Source organism: Denticeps clupeoides, chromosome 12 (assembly GCF_900700375.1).
Source record: "Denticeps clupeoides chromosome 12, fDenClu1.1, whole genome shotgun sequence".
Taxonomy (NCBI): Eukaryota; Metazoa; Chordata; class Actinopteri; order Clupeiformes; family Denticipitidae; genus Denticeps; species Denticeps clupeoides.
The window spans coordinates 13,230,717-13,249,280 of NC_041718.1; the positions used below are offsets into that span (position 1 = coordinate 13,230,717).

The 18,564-nt window shown below is 43.2% G+C and overlaps 1 protein-coding gene across 7 annotated transcripts in view; it reads left to right on the forward strand.

Moving 5' to 3' along the window:
* Window positions 1-18,564, forward strand: part of kcnab2a (potassium voltage-gated channel subfamily A regulatory beta subunit 2a) — a 73,680-nt gene that overhangs the window by 49,072 nt on the left and 6,044 nt on the right. For all 7 annotated transcript variants that reach the window (XR_003751490.1, XM_028999531.1, XM_028999530.1 and 4 more), the window contains 10 exons: window positions 8,496-8,539; window positions 8,668-8,705; window positions 9,219-9,298; window positions 11,914-11,958; window positions 12,780-12,824; window positions 13,683-13,726; window positions 14,166-14,252; window positions 16,259-16,344; window positions 16,975-17,095; window positions 17,596-17,690. Coding sequence is in view for 6 of the 7 variants with exons in the window: in XM_028999531.1 (XP_028855364.1) it covers window positions 8,496-8,539; window positions 8,668-8,705; window positions 9,219-9,298; window positions 11,914-11,958; window positions 12,780-12,824; window positions 13,683-13,726; window positions 14,166-14,252; window positions 16,259-16,344; window positions 16,975-17,095; window positions 17,596-17,690 (685 nt within the window). In the remaining variant the exon portion in view is untranslated. The remainder of the gene's footprint in view (window positions 1-8,495; window positions 8,540-8,667; window positions 8,706-9,218; window positions 9,299-11,913; window positions 11,959-12,779; window positions 12,825-13,682; window positions 13,727-14,165; window positions 14,253-16,258; window positions 16,345-16,974; window positions 17,096-17,595; window positions 17,691-18,564) is intronic.

Consider the following 18,564-nt stretch of genomic DNA (forward strand, 5'->3'; position numbering starts at 1 on the left):
ATTGTCAATCCACTTCTAAATTTGACTGAATATTGAACATTGTCATTTTAATTATTGCACAATTTAATTTCTTTAAATTAATTGTAATCCCATTAAATGAAAACTGGTTCAATGTTGACTCTTACAACAAAATTATGACCGTTCTCAAGAGAAGTTGAAGAAATTGATGATGCCGTTGCGTCTGCACATGAAAAGTCAAAATCATGATCAATACTTGGCGTTAAAATGAGAAGATAGGAACTCTCCTTTCGTTTCTATAGTTACGCTACTATACTTGATGCTCAAATTAGCCTTAGATAGAACGGAGAGAAGTTCATTACGAGGGAGGTGTTAATTGTATGCAGTAGCGCCACAGTTGGATTATTTTTAAAGCTGAAACGCGACTCTTAGGGGTTGGCGCATCAGACGTGAAGTAGCTCGGGAGCGCCGCCTTATCCAGCCTTTCACTAAAGGGCTCTAATTATTTTAAAAGGCTGCCGCCGCTGAGCGCTCTGTCTCGCCGGGTGGATAACGCGGCCGTAGAGGTGTAACCTAATTGTCCAGTGGCAATCCATATTAATAACCCATCAGCAATCCCTCCCATCAGCCGTCACTCAGAATGCCCTCGCCGGTTCTGGGAATGGCGGGGTGGGCAGTTGCCAGCGTCTCTCTTGTGAATGCTCAGCCTGTGGTTTTGGGATCTGGAGGTTTATATTTCAGCAACCATAATGCCTGGTGTGATGTAATGAGTATTATATAGCGTCCACAGGTTTTTAATTGGCTCAGTAAATGCATCGCTGCATTAGCAGCTGTCTGTGGTTTACTGCTTCAGTAGTATTCTGTATATAAACTTCTCTCTGCGGACTTTGTAATCACACCATAACCGTACCTTCTTTTTTTTCTTCTTTTTTTAATTATAATTTTTTTTTTTATGGATCCACACTGTCATTTACATTTAAGGCATTTGGCAGACGCCCTTATCCAGAGCGACTTACAACACTGTCCTTTTAGTTTACACGCCTATGTGTAGCATCTGCGACAACAGGCTCCGTGTCTGGGTCTTTCGGAATTGTGCTGTTGATTGCTCTGCATCCCAGAGGACCCCCCACTCTAAAACCCTCCATCCCTCTGGCGCCACGAGGAGACCCTCTTATCAAGCACAGCGCCGGCATCTGATCTTCAACCACTGGCTGCTTAGCAGCTCTGACACCCAAGAGCTCCGTTCAGAAATGATCTGGGCTAATGACGGAGAGGATGGGGAGGACTCAAAAGCCTTTAGGCAGTGTGTGTGTGTGTGGTGTGTGTGTGTGTGTGTGTGTGTGTGTGTGTATGTGTGTGTGTGCTTCCTCCTCAGGGATGTATGGGGTTCTTTGCACTGTTGTGTCAGTGTAGATCTCCTTCACTTGACCCATTGAAACAAACAGTTGCTGCAGAGAGAGGAGAACTGGGCCACTGAGCTCCAACTTCCACACTCCCAACTGCTCCTCATCAGCCTGGACTGGGATCAGTACCTTAGAGCCCATAACACTCTAGCAGCCTGACACTTGTAGCCTTTGAGGTGTGTGTGTGTGTGTGTGTGGAGATGCTAAGGTTGGGGGTCGGTTGTGCTGACGCCAGCAGGACTCTTTGACAGCCCTGCACACTGCAGCCGAAGCCTTGACGTTCTCTGGGCTTATGGCACATTGTTGGAACATAATTTGCTCCCGTCCCTCTGACTCTCCCTGCGCTGCGGTGAACCGAAGGCGTCAGTGGAGTGGCAGCAGTCGGCCCTCGGGTGACAGATAAGGTACCTGCCTCCCTCGCCCCCTCCCCTCCGTCTCTCTCTTTTCCTCTGTTCTCCCCCCCTCGTTTCCCCAGGTGCGTGTGCGCGGTTCGGAGAAATACTCCATGGCGACGGGTTATTATCCGGCGCCCTACCTGCCGCCGCCTCCCGCCTGCAGTGATTAGATTAGGCTAAACCCAGCCTGCATTAATGATTCTGGCAGAAAGCTTAATGATTATGTAAAGTACCTCCTCGCTATCGGCAGGCAGAGTTTGGGGTGAAGTAGTGGGAAGATGGGGGGGGGGGGGGGGGGGGGGGGGGGGGGGTCAATCCCATAAGACCTCCAGTCCTTCTTCTCATCCTTTGCGCCACAGGGTTGGATTTACCTGCTCTACTGTAAGGATTTTAGTAGCAATTACATCTGGGGTAAATGGGTGTGTGCTCCGCTGCACACACTGGAACGTGTTGTAGATTAGAGCTCGGCTCTTTCATGTTTCGGAGGTTCTAAAAGTAATCTGGAAGCAGTCGTGCGGATCCCATATAGAGGCTGGGAGCGTCCATTAAAAAAAAGAAATTGATTTTTTTTTTTCCCTCTCTGTGTGAGTTTCTGTGTCCTCGAGCTCAACTCTTGTGAAAGAAGCTCTGTCTTTTGTGTGTGTGTGTGCACGCGCATGTGCGTGTGCGCAATTCAGAGATTTGCATGGCACATAATTGCTCACGACTCTTAACAGAGCAGGCAGAGAGGGAGCTGCAGGTAACAGTTTAGGATTAGGATTTAGGACCAGGCTGGTAGAAGATAGTTTCTGCGGGGCAACCGTTTTAAGCTCTTGTAAAATTCATACTGAGTCATAACTCATCTAGCAGTGAATGTCATTTATGAAAACTTGCCTAAATTGTTATTATGCAAATGAACGTGATTCAGGCCCAAGTTCCATTTTTCATGAACAGATGGTGAATAGTTGTGTTCTTTTTAATTGTGATAAAAACGATAATGTTCTTTTTGCATGACCATGTGCTCTATTTTCTGTACATACTGTACAGTTTCCAGCAGTCTGCAGTCATCGCTCATGCTAAAGGGCATTTTCACAACAGATCAGTGTGTGTGAAAAGGCCGTTAGAGTGTGTAAGTGAGAGGAGTGTGTCAGAGAGAGTGGGTAGTTTAGGTACAGCGCTCATGGGGCTCATCGCTGTGTCTGCAGTCCTCGTACTGAAAGCTGAGCAGCGTAAAACACTGGCAAAATTTAGAACTGCTGAACTGTTCTATATGGGACCATACAAACCTCTTCACATACTTTGGATGTGCTGTATAAGACAGCGAATTGGCTGTGTTCGCGAATGTCAGATTCATTAGGTTGCCGGTAAACAGAGGAGGAGGTGTGTTGCCAGATTGGGCAGTGATATTTCGGGATATAGAGAATATGTATTAAGGAACCCAATAACTGGGTAGTTATGGCAGTTGAACAATTTTCAGATACTTTGGGCAAGTTTTTTGGTACATGTTTGTATTATTTTGAGCTAAAACAAACAGGGATCTTGAGTGTGTGAAGTATGGACAGGAGCAGATTTAAATAGTGAGAGCTGTCAGTCACCAGCATTTGCTCCTCCTGTTTAAAACTTAAATTATTATTACAGATACAAAGAACTAGCAAGACATGCTACATCTGTTATAGTGCTTGAATTGGACCCAGTATCTTATGTGGTGCATGCTTTTGCAATTTTGATTTAGCTAACATGCAAATAATTCTGTAGTACTATGTTACACCAAGGATGAAAGCATATTACAGGATAAATGCTTAGTGAAATAAAATGCATTCTGTGTGTGTGTGTGTGTGTGTGTGTGTGTGTGTGTGTGCGTGATTCTCCACTGAGCGCTTGTTTAGTTACAGAGGAAACCGGAGAAGGCTGCCTGCTCTGTAGCTGTCTGATAGGGTTTAATTAAACCCCCGTGTGTTTGTGGTGTAGCAGCATTCAGATCTCCTCTCGCAGGCGTCTGCAAATAGATTTATTAATCCATCCAATCCAGTTCTGCCGGGAATAGATATTTAGCTTTCATTACCTCCCTAACTCGTTTGCCTTGGCAGCAGAGCCCTGCTCGTTTCGTTCTCCTGACTGACACTTTGACAGATTTGCTTTTCAGTCTACAAATATTTTTCTTTAACAATGTTGGTGAGTTTTGTTTAAGTGCAGTGTACTTTAGTAAAAAAAAAAAAAAGTCTATTCCCTCACTTCAGGTTAAGTATCCACAGGCTGGTCACAGAACTTAGTTTGTGGGGGAAGCTGAAACAGAATTGCTGACGCCGTCACCACGGCTGTTTATTAACCGTGTTGGAATAAACTCACTCTGAGGGGATCGCTGCGCTCTGAAATGGGACACCCTGCTTTCTTCCACCTGCTCCAGACAGCGGCTGTTAGCGGAGGCACAGAGAGCTTCCTGGGCATCTTGCATCGGTCAGCTGATGGGTGTCCGTTTCCGCGAGGATGGGGGTACCGCCTGCCCCGCAGAACCTGACACCCCCTCGAATTTGCAGAGGACTGTCGTTTAGACTGGCATTTAGAAGATCCCAGTGCTTCCCATCGCAGTTCCTTAAACTCCCTGGTCTGTTTTAGAAGATGCTGGACTCCAGAGAAGCCGATGAGGAATTTAAGGGAAGCGCAGAGTGGGAGCATGTGTGGGGGCATGGAGTGGGGGAAGAACGGTGTGGGTTTTGAAGTGTGAAACTCATCCCAGAGCACGGCGTAAAGCCTCTCTCAGGTGGAGCCGGCTGCATTTAGAGAGGGTGTAGGTGGCTGAATAGATATTACATAAACACATTTTGGAGCAGACACATAGCAATGGTGGAGTAACATGAACCATGTGTTTATGTACGTGAGCACATGTTCTATTTACCATTTGTATGTACATGCAATACCGGTCAAAAGTTTGGACACCCCTACTCTGTGGTGGATATGGAGACAAGACCAAAATGATCTCCATTTTGAAGAATCCAATGCAAGAAATGCATATTATGTTTTTCCTTCATGGCTGTTTTTTATTTTTTTTATTATTATCATCATCGAAAGCCACTTCATGAGATGCTCATTAACATGAGTGAATGTTAAGAAAGTGTTCAGCATAAACCTTCAGGATTTTAGGAAAGCGTGAAATTCTGCCATCACAGCAAAAGCTTCCTGCTTTAGAGACACTCAACTTTTTGTTTGCTATTTTTTGTTTTTAATACATACCCTCATTTCATGTTATTTCATAGTGCTGTGTCTTCATTGTTTATAACTGATAAGACATTTCTCATTTAGACATAAGGCATTTCTCAGGAAAGACACATAAACACATACATATGGAGCTATAAGAAAATAAGCATGCAAAACAAAATAAATTTCCAGTGAATCAATATTTTTACACGTTGCAGAACCCAATTTTATTGCACTGCCAAGTGGTACATTCCTGTCTTTTATATTTCTGAAAGCTCACCAGTTAGCAGCAGGCAGACATTGCCCATGTTGGACCGGGTCCGGGACCATTGGCAGCAGATAAAGTTCCTTTCCTGTGCTGCTGGTATCGTGCTGCACACCCGGAGGGAATGAGAAGCACCGGAAACACGATCTATACTTCCTGCCTACCCCGATCCGTCAGCCCATTGATTATTTCTCACGTACAGGATTAACCTGCTAAGACCGTAGCAGAAGCTGACTGTAGACCGTTTCAATTTTTAAATACTTAAGATGATGGTGAAGGTTACACCGGTATTCTATTCTTCCAGCTCCCCAAGACCCCAGAAGACCAGTCTGATGTCTGATTGTGATTGTCTTTGCACTGCATCACGGGCTAAAGTGAACCAAATCCACTCTGCATCGTTGCTGCCCAGCGCTGTAGGGGGACGCCTTGTCATTCATGCAGTATTCACCTGCTGGCCTGTGAAATATTCAGCGAGACATGACGGCGACAAAAAGACCACCCGTGCTGCAGGAGCAAGTGGGACGAATTTCCGCCTGCGCTCAACCCACCTAAGCCATGACCCACTTGAGATGGGCTGGGCATTGCTGGAGTAACCCCGTTTCGGCTGCACTTCTTGTTTACGACCTCGCCGCAGCTCTGTGCCGTGCACAACTAATCTGGACTAATCACATTAAACACAGCGAAAAGAAACCGAACCATGAAGAACAGACCTCCATCTACTCCACCTGCAGTGCTTCAGATTGTTGCAGAAGCGAAAGTGGGGAATATATTTCATATCATATTCGTTTATTGGTATTAAATGAAGATGCAGTGTGCAAAATCCAAGCGGCCTCAACGTTACTGCTTACACGGTACATTCTGCAGTTTCACTGCTCGGTTATAAATATGCAGCTGTTGACAGCTATATGATAAAACAGATGTTCACCATGAATTAATTACTGCGGTGTTTGTAGTAGATGTATAACACATAAACCGTGTTTTTTTTTTTTGTCCCAAGTGGCATGTTGTTTTTATAAAACAGCTTTATACGGTTTTATATACAACGAATGTGCAAATAAATGGAATAAAAGGATTTATTGATAACAATAATCAATACAAGCCAGTCTTTCTCAAGGCCAGATAAAAGAGATCATGGTAGCTTAGCAACATATCAGCAAAAGCTGCATTTGAAAAACACCTCTTGGTGCATTAATATAGAATCGTAGTGTTTCGATTTTTTTTCCTATCGGTACTAGAATTAACTGGACACTGGCGTTGCACCAGTAAAGTTGTGTTGTGAGAAACGTAAAAAATTGACCCCTTATCTGCCATCCCTGCCAGTGCCTGTGTGACTGGGACGAAAATTGACAGAACGTTATTAACTTCATCGGCCCCCCACGTCCACCGGCGATTGTGGGATCTTGACACATGGTCCTGTCTCCGTGCCCCCCCGGCTCTAGAATGACATATGGTGCAGATAGAGGGGGTCCTGGTAATTGCGTAAAGAGCCAAAGAGCCCAACATGCGGTCTGCAGCTCAAGTCTTCCCATAATTCAGGGCTTCGTCCGAAGTTGTTTCGTCAGAGAGAAGTGAGAATATCTCTTCGCCTGCCAGTCACATTACATGAATGGACATTTTTATTTAGCGTCCTTGAAACCCGCAGCCGTTTGTCAATGCTAGCAGGCCTTAGCAGGACTCCCACACATTCTTAATCCTTCACACACTCCCACACACACACACACACACATACACACATATTACACACAGCCTTGTGCATACACACGCCTGCAGAGTCACTCCTACACACACAGACTGTGCGTTATATCATTGCTAATCCCCCCCACATACACATCTTTATCTGTGTGCTCCATGTATCCTGGGATCCACTTACAAACGGCCGCATTCTGCTTCTTTTTATAGTATTGGTGTCTTGGCTGTTCGTCTTATAGATAAGCGCTGCGCTGTGAAGATGGCATCGATTGTGCAGGAGCACATTTCCTGCTGACTGGAGTTGCGCTGTAATAAAATGCTTTGTTCACGCTCGCTTTTCTCTTTGTAGCCGTGAAACTCTTTGTGGCAACAAAAGGGGTAAAAACCAGGAGAACTTTCATCTGAATCATTTGCTTTCGTACTTGATTATTTGTCCAGATGATACCGCTTTTATGTAGCACGCTGTAAAAGTTAAATACAGTTCGAATTGCCTGAGCCTCAGACTAACATAATACCGCAGGCAGTTTGTTAGCATGTCAACCTAGCGGTTCCAAATGCTCAGTCTGTCTATTCCACGCAGGCTTGTCACCCAGCTAGCAAAATACTGGTCACTGAATGGGACCTGAAGGACATTCCTTCAACAATCATACAGCGATCATACAATGATGCAAAGTGGGCGGTTGCTCAGGGCGGCAACGTGGTGGGGGCGGCAGCAGGGGCATCTGCAATTATTTATTAATTCATTTCTTTATTTTTGCAAAGAAAAAAATAATAATAATAATTCCATAACTCTAAAATTCTATGAATATACCAAAATTCTAAGAGTATGAGGTTCTTGGTGTGCCCACTTGCTGCACATTAAAGCACATTTCATATTGTCAAAACAAACTCATTATGTCACAATGATGTTGTTCTGGGTTGCGTGATATTGCAGAAAAAAAACGACGAATCTGTGCACTAAAGTGTCTTTTCAGTTACATCGGGGTGATCCTCGGGTTGGAGGATGGGTATTGATACTGGAGTGAAATTTAACGCTGATGGAAGATGGACAAGAAAAGGTCAAAGCCTTGTATCTACTTAAATTCACTAAGGTTTTTACATCAGGTTTTACAACAAAATATGTTAATATACCGTATAATTCTTAATGTTGTATGTAACATCACACAGAGCATGCCTCTGTCACCTTATTATTTTGATAAAAAGTCAATAAATGTACAAAATTGTACGTTCTACAACGTGGACGAAGTAGGGTCTGACCCTGTGTGTATACTTGGATCCTAGTGCCCATGGTGTGTTATGTTGAGGTGAGACAAGACCCACTGCATCCAGTGGTTTTCTATTTTACCAGCCCTTTCACTTTCCCTCTTCAGCAATGCATGAGGGGAATGCGGCATATATTCATGACCACTTTACCCCACAGACACAGCGGTTAGTGGGGAGTCTGTCCCAGTCGCCCCCTGGCCTGGATCTGCCAGGCCCTCCCATAGTCTCGCTTAAGCACAGGAAGCAAAACCGGGCAGAGTCTGCCGTTTTTATTTCTAATCGCGTCTTTCATGTGGAGTATGAAAGACAGAGTATTTCACAGTAACTCAAGTGATTTTTTTTTTTTTTCAGGAATCTTGGGAAGTCTGGACTGAGGGTCTCCTGCCTGGGACTGGGTGAGTTATCATTTCACCAATAACTTTGCCAATTAATTGTGTTGAGTTAACGTTTTTTTCCCTTTGCAACCTGCTCATAACCAACATGGTGCGCAGGTGCTCATGCTGTTGGTTGTGCTTTCCCACAGGAACATGGGTGACGTTCGGAGGCCAGATCACAGATGAGGTGAGATGATCTTATTTTGGTTAGAGGACGAGCATAGAACCATGGTGCAGCACATCATATTTAGCTTGTGGTGTGCAAATGACAGTTCCAGGCATGTGCATGAATGCCAGGCATAGCGTCTGATTCTCCCATTATTTCTTGCTCACCGGCTGAATCACGGCTCCTCAGGATCAACAAAGCAGACTGTTCGATGTTCAATCAAACTGACACATCTAAATCCATAGATACATCAACACGAAAATCTGTGCATTGATCGTAGTTAGTTTGGTAGTTAGTGGACAGTAAATGGACCATTTATTGGCCAGTTTCCGCCACAGCTTTTGAAATTATAGGAGCTTGTGGAGGACAGATCCATACATGGTTTAACGACGGGTAGTGATTTACTGCAGTGTCTCGGGGAGGTGTAGTGTGTACCGTCACATTGAGTAGAGGGTAGTGCAACACATTACGTAATTACAACAAAACCTGGAGAGGGAAGCTTCGACCCCCTCTCACCCTCTCCCCTCCTCACAGATGGCGGAGCAGCTGATGAGTCTGGCCTATGAGAATGGGATCAATCTGTTTGACACGGCAGAGGTCTACGCCGCAGGAAAGTGAGTGTACCAACGTTCGTATGAATTGCTAGTCATTGTGCCGCATGCCGCACCAAATATAGCATTCCTGCTCGGTGAGTACATGCACATTACCCACTGCAGCTTTTTCTGGATATTTTCAGGTGAGATTGCGCGGGGACAACGCTGACATGAGTCACCATTTATAATGTTGGCTAATTGGCACATTCCACTGTGCTTATAATTTAACAAACAACTCTTTACACCACAAGGCCTGAACTCTACTATATTAGCATGTCCTTGATGTCCTCCAGTTCAATACAATTAGTACTGATGTATATTTCTCAAGACTTCTATCATCTGTTGGTTTGCATGATGAAACTACATTTATAATTTTAAATTACAACTGTATACAATGATACACATACATACAATGTAATGTGAAAAGGGCTATAAATAGATGTCTGAGCCCATTGCTTTATGGGTTTTTTTTTTTTTTTTTTTGAGGTCAAGACAAATCTGAGGGGATTTAAAAATAATAGCCTGATGGATTATCTTAACATTGTTCCAGATTTGAGGTTCAAGTCTTTCTCCAAATCCTCCATGAGAATGTGACATGTTGGCCCTTTATCATTATGGGCGATTAACTTTGCATACGTAATACGATTTAATTTTCATTATAAATATATACTAATCTCCAAAATGTTTTCACCTGTCAGGTTCAGGTTCAATTTGGTCAGAATCAGATGGTAAAAGTTCAGCTTTGCAGTAACATGTTAATAAAACCAGCAGCTGTTCTCTCAACTCCTCTCAAAGCTCAGATCTGGTTCTGGGTTTAAAACAACTAAAAGCATGTCGGCTTTGGCTTGGTCTTGTTTACTACTACAGGTTTTTCAGTTGGGGGTCAGATTTGGACACCGCTGTAACCAGACTGCCTGCCCCAGTTTGTGGTCTGTTTGCTACTTTATGACAAGGCCGATATCAGTAATGCAGCTCTGCCAGATCTGTCTGACAGCTGACTCAGCATCTCCATTTCATATTAAAATCCCTCGCTTGTTATCTAGTAAAGATGAGAGGACCGTTTAAGCTCGCCAGCGCTGCTGTAGTTGAACCGGCAGATGTCTTTGGACGTTAATCCTGACCGGTCTCCGCTCGGAGAGTGCGAGAGGGTGACGGCCTGCAGCTTAACTGCTCTGATGAAATGATTGAGGAGCCCAGCGTGGTGCTATCATCCCCTTTACCCGCATGGCCGTCCTCCTCGCTTCACCGTCGATGTGTGTTTGGAGAGATAAGGCCTTGCTTGGAGAGTGCAGTTGCATAAATGCCTGCGCCTGTCTGGCCAAGGCAACGGGGTCAACACAAACAAGTGCAAACACAAACCCCAACATAAACACACACACACACACACGCACACACACACACGCAGACGTTCAGCAGCTTCCAATCTTCCGTCTCTGTCATGCGTAAACACAAACCCAAGCTGTGCAGCCCAGACGCGCCTCTCTCTCCGCCCTGAAAACACAGACAGGCTTGTGTCTGCCTTACTGCATCGCTGAGGGGGGGATCAGGTGATCAGTGTTACATACGGGAGAGATGCGATCTGCTGATGTTTACCTGAAGGAGAGCATAATCACCTCTGTACTCAGTTTCACTGCTCTTTTTACACGCACACATGCACACACGTCATATTATAAATCACAAGTAATTACCTCTTTGTAACCAAAAAAATTGCAAAAATCGTGCTGACATTTGATACTCGCTAAGATATAAGAGCACAATTTGCTCTTTGACGCTCCCCTCTCCCCTCCAGGCCCAGCGTTAAACAGCTGGCATTATCTGTGGAATAATATGCGTCCCCTAGTCAAAATGTCACAGAAGCAGAGGGGGTGGGCCCTGTGCTCTCTGTCGTATTACAGCCGAGCAGCTCGTTTACTTGCCATGGACAGTCAGGGGACGCGACACGCCTGCCCAGACATACATTGGGCCTAAATAGCACCTTAGCTCACGCTAATGGCTGCCATAAAAATGGTTTGCGTGGCCGGATGTCAGAATTGATCGGTGTGTTGTTCACAAATGCACTTGCTTTTACGGACATCAATATTTTCATATTGCCTTCATACCAATAAGTTCAACCCAAAAATCATTAGCACTTTTTCATTATTGTCAGTTGTATTTCAGATTGAGCATGTTTTATTTTGATTCTTTCTGAATAATATTAAGAATTCTAATATATATTATTGTATTTTAAGAAGTTTCTGATGCTGTGAACATTATGAACCGATTAAAAGACATTGAATCAGGGTTGATGTTGATTACATTGTTGTTTGGGTGATGACAAGCAGCCAAAAAGTAAAATCATTTTCTATATACACTCAACATTAATTTCCCAGTTAACCCAGTTTATTGACTTAACTGACCTTTACTTCATTCACCAGTAAGGTCTCATGTCCTTAATTCTTTTGAAATGTATATAATAATATTAATACAAACATTGCTGGAAAACATTTTTTTTTATGGCATATAACCAGCTAGATTCATGTTTGCTCTTCTGGACACTTCTGCTGGAAGCTTCTCTGTCATTTTGCAGGTGATCATGATGATTAATGATTTTTTGTGGAGGGCTTGGTCCAATGGCTATCTATTTGTCTGTCTTCCAGGGCGGAGGTGGTCCTTGGAAATATCATCAAGAAGAAAGGCTGGAGGTAGATGCTGGTTTCCCTATCTCTGTCTTAATTTCCGCCGATCCGCCCCGCCCGATAGCGGTCTGTTGCAGGGGAACAATGCAGGGTGCAGCATACAGGCGGCACGATGAAAGATTAATAGTGGTAGTCGTGCCACGCTGGTGCCCCCGTCCCTGCCCACAGCCTCTCAATAATGCAACAACGCATACATGACTGTAACTGGGCTGCAACTCTGGAGCTCTGAGGAGTGTGTGTGTGTGTGTGTGTGTGTGTATTTGTGAGTGTATAAGGGTGGGATTGTAATTGTGTTTAATGAGAAATAGTGCGAGGCCAACATGGGCATGTGTGTGAGTGTGTTTGTTGTGCGAGTGTTGGTTAGGTTGTGTGTGTAAGAGTTTGCATTGTGTCTGTGTGTTGGCATGGCTTGCGTTGATGTTTTGGTTTTATGTCTTGAGTGTGCGTGCTGATTTATGGCATTATTAGTGTGTGTTTGTGGTGTGTTGGGATGGCTGTCTTGTCAATTTTGTGTTGGTGTGAGATTTTTGATATGGGGTGTTTGTGTGTCTGAGTGTGTGTCTGACTCATCGTGCCAGTCAGAGCTCATCAGTATGAAGGCAGCAAGGCCTCACCTCCAGAGAACCAGAGTCTATTTCAGTCCCGCTGGCCTTTTTTTCCTTTTGACTTGTGTGTGTAGGTGTGTGTGTTTGCACGCATATGTGGGTGTGTGTGTGTGTGTGTGTGTGTGTGTGTGTGAGTGTGAGTGGAGTGCCTTAAATACGTGTTTATAATCCTCACAACAACCGCGTTTCAGCCTTGGTGACAATATTTTTTTTCTTTTGCAGACGATCCAGTTTAGTGATCACTACCAAAATCTTCTGGGGTGGAAAGTACGTATGTGTGTTTTGTGTGTGTGTGTCCTGTGTTGTGTGTATTTATGTGCGTTTGAATGTGCTGTCGCTCAGCCTGTACAGTGCTGAATACATTATGTATGAACAGTGTTGGTAAGGCCGCATTCGCCTGCGGTACCACGTCTAATCATGATCTCTTATTAATGCAAACAGCATCTCAGATAACGGTTCATTCAGAGTTTAATACAGATCCAGTTGTAGCGTGTTGGGCTACTTGTGATACCTCATGTTTATGTGCATTCATAATATCATTTAGTTCCGGTTCAGACACCGGATTGGTTGAAGCCTGCAGAGCCATGATGAAATACTTGATAACCACGTCTCACATGAATTATACATAAATGCACTTGCTTTTGCTGGTGTGTTGCCAGGTCTTTTAACAAGCTGCTTTTATGTTTCCTGTAATTATTACTATGAATTAAAACATTACTGTTAACTCTTACAAAGCTTAACTGTAATGAAAATACTGTAAAACTGTTCTTGGCACGCTCTTTAATCAGCCATTATCATATTAAATTGTTGATGCCTTCATTTATGAATTAAAAAAACTTGGGAGCCAGAGCTAGGACATTTATTCAAATATTAATGACAAGATATATAGATGTAATTAATTAATTTCATTTGAGAATATCAAGTTAATTTATTGATGTTGTATTTCTCACATCATACACTGCTAATACAGCTATAAAGGTGTCATCTTTATCATTTAATAGGGCGTTCCGCTTTTTCCATAGGATCATTCCTGATGTGTGCATAGGATGCATGTGTAATCAAATCCCAGCTTTTTCCACATTAGTTCCTATCTAACTCGGATGGAATTACCCCTGTGTCTCCCAGGGCAGAAACGGAAAGAGGGCTGTCCAGAAAACACATAATAGAAGGTAAGAGCCCCGGCTGGCTGCACAGACCCTTTTCCAGAGTGTGTGTTGAGCTACTGGCAGCAGGTGCAGGACCATCGAAAATGAAATTGTCGCCCATCGAGCAGGGTGTAGTTACACTGCAGACACACACACCAGGATATGCATGTCCTTTAGCTTGATTGAAAAATATCTTTAAATATAATGATTTTCTTTAAGTTAATTGAGCTTGTGATAATACAAGCTTAGGGGAATGTAATTACCCCACTGCACAATTTAAGCAGTTTCAAAGTCGCTGCTTAGCATTCAGATGGATGAAATATTAATAATATTCAGTATTATACCATCACATAGGGGAAATGATGGCGATATTGTAATTATTGCAGATTGGCTCCTATTTTAATTATCTGGATGGAACGGAGTGCCAGAGGGTTGCGTTGATATTTGTTTCTTCACTTTTTAGGGTTGAAGGCATCACTGGAAAGACTGCAGTTAGAATACGTCGACGTGGTGTTTGCTAACAGACCAGACCCTAACACACCGATGGAAGGTATGAACCCGCATCTCCTCTTTACATACCAGGATTTCTGGTTGCTGAAGCATTTTTATGATTTTGGGATTCTGCTGTTGTTTGTGATCACCATCACAATGTAAAAAGTCATCACGGTTACAGTGGAGAAGGGCAAAAACTGCTTCATTGGGTTTATTGCACCAGCTGGATTCCAACAGAAATGAGTGGACTGATACTAAAGTGCCATTAAATGTGGCACTTTACTTAAAACCTGTTTATTTTATAACTATGTATGTATTACTTATTGAAGCCCAGCGTTTGGTCGCAGCTGAAACTTCCCTGTGAACTTTGGTGCAGTTGGAGTCCGAAGGCAGGAACTCACATCTTTGCCTTTCTCTTATGAAGAGGCTGACGAGGCGAAGCAGGAGTCTTCGGATTATTTTTTACATTTCCTCCAGCTGCCCTTTAAAAGTTCACAGTTCGCATGGAAGTTCCGGCCTGCACTTCTGTGGCCATCTGCCGTTTCTCTGTCTTCATAGCCTCGGGATGACACACAGAGAAGGGAGCGCTGCTCTGCCATTTGTGTCTGATTAGTTCACAGTCCAGCTCCATCCTCCTCTCTCTTCCTCTCTTCTTTCGCTCCTTTTCTCTCGCATTGAAAAAGCTCCGCTGTTCAGTGTTACTTAAGGGTCACTGCTCATGTTACCATAAATTGCACAAGCACAATTGCAGACGAATTCCCAGTTAATAACAAAATTAGGCTATGTTTGTTGTGCCATTCTCATATATAATTAAGAGACATGTATTAATCATTAGCACATCAATGCCATGTCAAAATGGCCTCTTTACATATGCACACCAGTTATGGATGTATTGCCACCATTGGCATTGTGCATGTGACATAAATTCTCTATAAATGCTGTGCTAGATTAAGGCTGCTCCACTCAGCCCTAAATTCTGTGGCTCTCTAAATTGACCTTAGAGTCACAAAAAAAAAGCATTTAAATTCAATAAGTTTAATATATAAATAGATCATATCAATCCATTGCTTTTCCATTAGCCCAGAGTTGTTCTTCTTCCATCTTCTTCCCTTTGGACACCCACATTGACCCAAGGAGGATGCAGGTCCTTGTGTTATTTTGGGGTGTCCTTCCAAGACTACTAGGAAGCAGAAATGACAGTAATTGGGACTAGTTTAACATGCTAAATTCAGATGCGAACTCGTGACTGACCTGTCAGAGGAGGTCCAGCAGGGTTTTGTTCTGTTGGTGGTGCATGAAATTGCTGGGCAATGTGTCAGTAAACTAGCAGTAATGTTACATAACCTGAAATGAATATTCATATGAATATTCATGAAGCTGTTCAGCATCAGCTTGTAGTGTCCAGGAGGAAGGGTTTCCCTTGATGAGACTCGGTCCCTCTCAAGCATTTCTGCTGTCATTGCTTGCTGTTTGTCATTGCTACTGTCACCCTTTGGCTTGCACCCTCAGGATTTTGTTCTTTATAAGGAAGGGTTTTTAAAATTTTAAATGATTGTTTGTGTATTTGGCAAATAGAATTGAGTATCAAGATTCAAGAGATGTGTCACATACAAGTCATGTTACAGGATAAATATAACCCTGAATGCCCCAAAGACTGTGTAATGTTAAAATAATCAAACTATATCCACACAATCTATATCTGTGTGGGAAAAAAACAAATACATATACATGAGGGAAGATGAACAGGGATGACCACATATGATATATATGTCGACATATGCCTTGTTTTCAACAATTTGCTGCATTTTCAAATATCTAGTAAGCTTTGTCCATATCCTTCAGTTAATTGAATGAATAATATAATCAATTATAATAGAAATAGAACATGTGTAATTAGTGTTTAATCTTAGGATTTTCCGTGTGCAAGTGTGCAGAAAATTGCACTATATAAAATTTGGCCTGTTTCAGTGATACTTTTACATAACAGCGATGCTTGAGGCTGTGACTCATGTATTTTTGTCCTCTGGTCAGCTGTAATGTGATGTGGGCAATTTTGATTGGCAGAAACGGTACGAGCAATGACCCATGTGATCAATCAGGGAATGGCCATGTACTGGGGCACATCGCGCTGGAGTCCCATGGAGATTATGGTGAGTGATGATGACCCCTCTTCCTCCGCCTGTTCTTCTCGATCGCCCTACTCACTTTCTGAGGTGGATCGTGCCAGAACGAGTGGTAGTAGCCTAGTGCCTAGTGGATAACACACTCGCCTATGAACCAGAAGACCCGGGTTCGAATCCCACTAACTACCATTGTGTCCCTGAGCAAGACACTTAACCCTAAGTTGCTCCAGGGAGACTGTCCCTGTAACTACTGATTGTAAGTCGCTCTGGATAAGGGCGTCTGATAAATGCTGTAAATGCTGTAAAGAACTCACCCTATTCCAGTTTTCTAGAGCTCTTCAGACCTTCTCTAATTTTATTCACTCTTGCAAAGTACTTCATCACCTGAAAACTAATTACTGTTCTAGACAGGTTATAGTGCCATTTGTTTCAGATGTCAGCCTCTCAAAAGAAGGCTGTAAACTAAATAAGTAGCTGAAAGAGCTTTAAATGGAGGCCAATTTGCTCACAGCAGTGTCGTCTGGGGATATTGATCAGGTTGGATGAATGCGTGTCAGATTGCCAAAAGAGTTCACATTAGTCAGTGATATTTTGATGCAACCACGTATCGAGAAAAGGGCCGCAAATTCAGTGACGTGCAACGTCTGCATCTTTCAGGAAGCGTACTCAGTGGCGAGACAATTCAACCAGATTCCCCCCATCTGTGAACAAGCCGAGTACCACATGTTCCAGAGGGAGAAGGTGGAGGTACAGTTGCCTGAGCTCTTCCACAAGATTGGTGAGTGTGGTGCTGCCCTCTGGTGGCTTGGAGGTCTCGGTTGTTACAGTCAGTATTGATGTGTCAATGTTTTGTTGAATACTTGAAACTTGGAATGGGCAATGAACCTGGTTTGCATCATTTCAAAACATTACATATTGAGGATAAAATGTATTATTTTATTTTTGTTTTGTGTACACACTTCCTGATTATAAACAATTTATTTATAGATAGATAGATTTATATGCAGTGTAATACCAATGTGCTAAAAATAGACACCCACAGAAGAGTTTAAAGCAAATGGGTTTTAAGTTTAATTTAATGGTGCTAACCTAATTACTAAAGGTGCAGAGCTCTATATTTTCAGAGCTAAAAATGCAAAAGGATGATCACCCCTGGTTTTTCTGTTTGACTTTGACACTACCAACAATTTCTGTTCAGGAAAACAGAGTGAATGCAAAGGTATGTATGAGACAAGCAGCTCATGATATGATACTTGTGTCCCCTGTGTGTGTCCTCAGGTGTTGGGGCTATGACATGGTCCCCACTAGCCTGCGGCATAATCTCAGGGAAATACGACAGCGGGGTTCCGCCATACTCCCGCGCCTCTCTGAAGGTACACCAGTCTGTCCCTGTCCTGCTGCGTTTCTCAGTCCTCTGTCCCCTTCTCACCTCTCCACCACCCCCAGCTGTGCCTCTGTGTTGATGATATGATCTGTCTTAATGGATTACTTCATTGTCTTTTCAGATTTCTAATGTTTGGGTGTCTCCCTCTCTCCCTAAACTGTGTTGTGTCTGTGGCGGCATGCGTTGTCTGGTGGTCTCACAGAGGGGGATACCTACCAGTCATTTGGAATTGCGTCGGCCTGTTCTTTTCTGTCGTGGTGGAATGGCCATTCCATTTTTCTTTTGTCTTCTTTCTCATCATTCCTTTCTCTCTTTTACATCACAAAAAAAGTTGTTGGTGGTCCTTATGTTTTTATGAAATTTGTACTGGTGACCAAGTACCATTCTTTTGGTGGACCATTCTTTTTTTTTGGAATGTTATTGTGCTGTTGTCGGATGTGTGTTTACTGCTGAAAATCAAAAGAAAATGAACCACTCCGCGTCGATGGCCTAATGGTCGATGGGTTGCGGTGTATTTTCAGACCTGTGGCCGGTTAGGTCACAGACACGGAGAGGTCCCTTCCCACTGTTTGTCTTTGATACTAATATAACATCAGGGGTATGGGATCATGTTCATCCTGTGCCGGCACACACACAAACATAATATTACAAAATTTTATATTCAAAAAAGTTTCAAGGGACGCATACTGGGGGTTAAATAAAGCTCAATGCTTATTAATGGAAGAAAATAAATGATAGGTAATGAGCTGTGATAACAGCATAAACCAACTTTAATAACTTTTCATTTGTATAGGTATGGGTTTGTGGGAGTTGTTAGTGGAGTCAGTGTTTATGAACTGGTTGAATACTAGTACTTTACTTTA